General features: G+C 35.7%; 1 protein-coding gene across 5 annotated transcripts; it reads right to left on the reverse strand.

Annotated features, from left to right (window-relative positions):
• LOC107613888 (uroporphyrinogen decarboxylase 1, chloroplastic) lies at window positions 219-3462 on the reverse strand. Of its 5 annotated transcripts, none has more exons than XM_016316077.2 (6): window positions 3206-3409; window positions 2696-2771; window positions 2389-2601; window positions 2020-2304; window positions 1260-1495; window positions 219-622 (listed from the first exon to the last, which is right to left on the reverse strand). In XM_016316077.2, the coding sequence occupies exons 2-6, from the start codon at window positions 2717-2719 to the stop codon at window positions 454-456; spliced, it is 927 nt and encodes a 308-aa protein (XP_016171563.1). In that variant the 5' UTR covers window positions 2720-2771; window positions 3206-3409; the 3' UTR covers window positions 219-453. The 5 variants fall into 5 exon arrangements, 4 of the variants coding, with proteins under 4 accessions (XP_016171563.1, XP_020964876.1, XP_016171561.1 ...); XM_021109217.1 differs by lacking the exon at window positions 3206-3409 and adding an exon at window positions 2914-3130; XR_001614222.2 differs by having other exon boundaries at window positions 1141-1495; window positions 2389-2771; window positions 3206-3462.

Below are 3946 nucleotides of genomic sequence, written 5' to 3' on the forward strand. Positions count from 1 at the left end.
AATAATAACTAAAAATCTTATTATTTGATTTTTTATCTACAGATACCTTAGTCTTCTTAGTCAGAGACTTTTGTCAACCTACGACTTCTTTTTGTAAAAGTAGTTTGATTTTATAAATCTTTTGTAACATGCATAATGTATACTGTCAGAACAAAGTGGACCGTAATTTTAAAAAAAAAAATTGATATTCCCGTAATGTTATTACTGGTAAAAATACTATACAAACTATTTGGAAGTGAACCTCATTGGATTATCATATTCCACAATAAATACAGAAGAATACAAAATGAAAATGCATCTAGTTTGATCAGTTAGCCGGCACTTCAATGTGCAAATCCTCAACCTCTAATCATCACAAAGTTACAGAAGAATGAGGAGGGACTAGCCTGCTCTATTCTACACTCACCAAAGACCAAAGCAATACACATGGCATAGGTAATGTGGCATTTGTCCTTAAGCTACCAATCTAGGATCTTCTGCAGATTTGTTTTGAAAAAGTGTATCAAACTTCAAGCTCCTAGCAACTTCAAAGAAATGTGCAACAGCTTCTTCAGGTGTGCCAACAAGAACACCATGCCCGAGATTAAGGATGTGCCGTCTAGGCCCGGCACACCTCACAACCCTAACAAATACATATCAGCTTAAGAATTCAAGAGAGAAAATAAAATCCATTTCTCCATTCTCATAAACCACTAACATAACATAAAGTGACCGCAACAGCATTCATCAAGTAAGACAAAACTCAAGCACACAAGTTTCAGACTCTCTCATTGAACTCACTAGTTATTTTGAAATTGAATTAAATAACTTAGTAACAATGCCTTTTATAAAATATCTCCAACCATTTGCACACTGCTTCATCTGTTTCAGTATTTCTTCTTTTTATCTTTTGATATTTGTTTCAAAATTTTCATCCAAGGTTATCAACCTCTCTAAACTAATAAACTCTCCGAGGAGTTTACAAGTTTATGCACCCGAATCAAGCTTACATGTTTCAAAGTTAACCTCTTACGATTCAGATTCATCTAAACTCCAGGACTCCTGGATTGGAGTTTAGGAGAGCTCTCGAGTTTGATAAACTTGTTCCCGTTTATGCAGATAGTTAACCAAATATCAAGAAAGGTATATGTGAATAATAACCTTGACAATCGCACTGGATCTGAATCATGAACATGGGGGAAATGCAGGCTGAACAGGTAAAGAATATGACTATCGAGAATGAAGAATGTCAAGAGTTAAAAAGATATTAAATTGCCAACCTCTGAATTTCTTCAGCGAGGGCAGGAAGTGGGGAGAATAAGTAGGCAGGGTCCACATTTCCCTGCACACCTATTCCACTACCCAATCTTCTTCTTCCATCTGCCATATCCACAGTCCAGTCCAGGCCAATAACATCAACTCCAGTATCTTTCATACGCTCAAGGAGGCCACCATTTCCATTTATATAAAGAACAATCGGTGTCTCGGGGCATCTTTTCTTGACCAAATCTACAATCTGGAAGTTTAGAAATCAGTACATGGCAAAAGAGGAAAAAATATGGAACAATAGCATCTTGCACCCAACGTTCAATTTGCAAATATTTTATGTTTTATAAATTATGATGATGCACTAACAGCAACATAGTTTCAATTAAATAGAAAAGTTTGAAGGTGTAGCCTCTGATTTGGACTTTTCTCTCCGAAATTCAGAAGACCAAGATCAACATCCAGTGAGCATATTTACCACTCGATGCTTACAAATTACAAGCTCTTAGCTCATCTTATTACTTACCAACCAAATGACAATCATGAGAGCTTGGAACAAAACAATAATTTACATAAAACAAAACCTGTAATCATTGCAAACTTTTGAAAGCGACACATGGTTTGTCTAGTTCAAAGATTCAACTAAACAAATAAGCAAAAGCTGAAATACATACACTTAGGCTTGCTATGACATGGATCCCGAAAAGAACAGTTTGAAAAATTAGAACACAATTTCAATAAGATGAAAATAAATGGGAACTGTTTCTACATTACCTCTTTGATATAAGGCTTTGACCAGCGTTCCCACATATCAGGTGGTAGTTGTCCACCCCATGAATCAAATATTTGTATGCAGTGAGCCCCAGACTCCACTTGGAAAACAACATAATCTGCTATTGCTTGCGCCAAATGAGAGAGTAGAGTCCGCAATAAATGTGGCGCTGTATGGCACATACTCTTAATGGTTGTATAGGTGCGTGTCGTACCCCCTTCCACTATATATGTTGCTATTGTCCAAGGTGCTCCCACGAAACCTAAAACGGCAGCATCACCACCAACCTAAGTAAAAAGCAATAAGTAAGGAAAACGGCTCCTTTGAAGGATAGCCATGATATATAGAAGCGGTAATGCAACTAGGTTTACCTCCCTGCGCAGTATCTTGAGTGAATCTCCAACAAAACTGAGCTTTTCCAGGTCAATTGGATGCAGAGCCTTTAATCCCTCCTCGGAGCGTATTGGGGACTGAATAACAGGACCCCTTACATCTTCAATGTCGAATTCGACCCCAAATGCAGGAAGAGGCGTAAGGATGTCAGAGAAAATGATCACTCCATCAGGCCTAAAGGCATTCCAAGGCTGCAAAGAAATTTCCACAATGAGATCAGTTGTCTCCGACCTCTCTCGAAAGGATGGATATTTCTCAGCAAGCTTTCTGTAAACAGCCATGTACCTTCCCGCCTGGCGCATCATCCATGCTGGTGGCCGACTAACAGGTTCTCCTCTGGCAGCCTTCACCAGCAGAGGATCTGAAGACAAAATCACCACAAACATCATGAATTTCTCTTGCTTAAATGAGTATAATCGAGAAATGAAAGAGTAATCAAGAGAATGAAATGCTTATAGCAGTCTCCCAAATTTGAACAATATTACTCATTCTGTAAAACATACAAATGAATGTTAATTGTTAACAGAACCTTTTCCCCTCTTTCTCCATGCCTTCAATCAATCAAATTCAACAATCTCCAATAATTGATTCATCTCAAAGACTCAAAAATACCCGAATTACCCTCTCCTAGAACCCTATAACAATTTGCACCACTATCTAAAGCAACAAATTTGTTAAAACCGAATGATATTAGGAACCAGAAAAATAAATGAACTGGAAGAAAATAAAAAAGAAAAAGAAGCTAAATTGAACAAAATGAAGAGCATAATCAGAAGAAGGAAAAAACTGTGGTACCGGAAGAAGAGGCGGAGCAAGTAACGGAGAAGTGCCGTTTTGGGTTGAAAGGGAGTGAGAGTGTAGCGTTTAAGGCATTAGAATGTGGAAACAAAGAAGAAGATTTCCATCCAACAAAACCAGTGAAAGTGTTAATGGAAGTAGAAGCCATGTTTGTTTCTTTCTCTCTTCCTTCGTTGCTCGCTCTTGCTCCTTATCCCCTTTCTGTTGGGTTCAGTTCTCACACAGGGAACATACATAACTCGCGCATAAAATTCCAAAACTACCCTCAATGTAGTGACATAAAATAGAATGGCCTCCCAATTATACTATGATTTTGTTTGGTAACTAATTTTTTTCCAATTAACAATTAATTATTGGGTGAGAAAACACTAAAAATTAAGAAAGAAAAATATTATCTAAAAAAATATTAGTTCTCAATTTTTAATAGTTAATATTATTTTTATTTTTAAATTTTATATTTTATTTTAATTTTATCTTTTAATATTTTATTTTAATTTTACATCTAAGTTTGAATATATTTCAATTATACCATTCAATAAGACAACATATAATAACCAATCATACACTAACATGTCAACATCAGTTGATGGTTAACACTAGATACGTTATTATATAAATGTTTCGTTTATGTTTTCGATAATGGTGTTTATGCAAGAGTATAATTAAAATATATTTGAAATATTAGACACAAAACATAAACAAATTGAATGTTAAATATATTTTTGAAATAAAATTCTT

The sequence above is a fragment of the Arachis ipaensis genome, chromosome B08 (genome assembly GCF_000816755.2).
Source record: "Arachis ipaensis cultivar K30076 chromosome B08, Araip1.1, whole genome shotgun sequence".
Lineage (NCBI taxonomy): Eukaryota > Viridiplantae > Streptophyta > Magnoliopsida > Fabales > Fabaceae > Arachis > Arachis ipaensis.

What these genes read in the sequence shown, in the direction of transcription:
- LOC107613888 (XM_016316075.2), bottom strand. Translation starts at nt 3,356, where the DNA reads ATGGCTTCTACTTCCATTAACACTTTCACTGGTTTTGTTGGATGGAAA. An exon ending in CAAAGCCTTATATCAAAGAG is followed by an intron (nt 1,496 to 2,019) that starts GTAATGTAGAAA and finishes CTAAACTTCCAG; the next exon opens with ATTGTAGATTTGGTCAAGAA. An exon ending in CTCGCTGAAGAAATTCAGAG is followed by an intron (nt 623 to 1,259) that starts GTTGGCAATTTA and finishes TGTATTTGTTAG; the next exon opens with GGTTGTGAGGTGTGCCGGGC.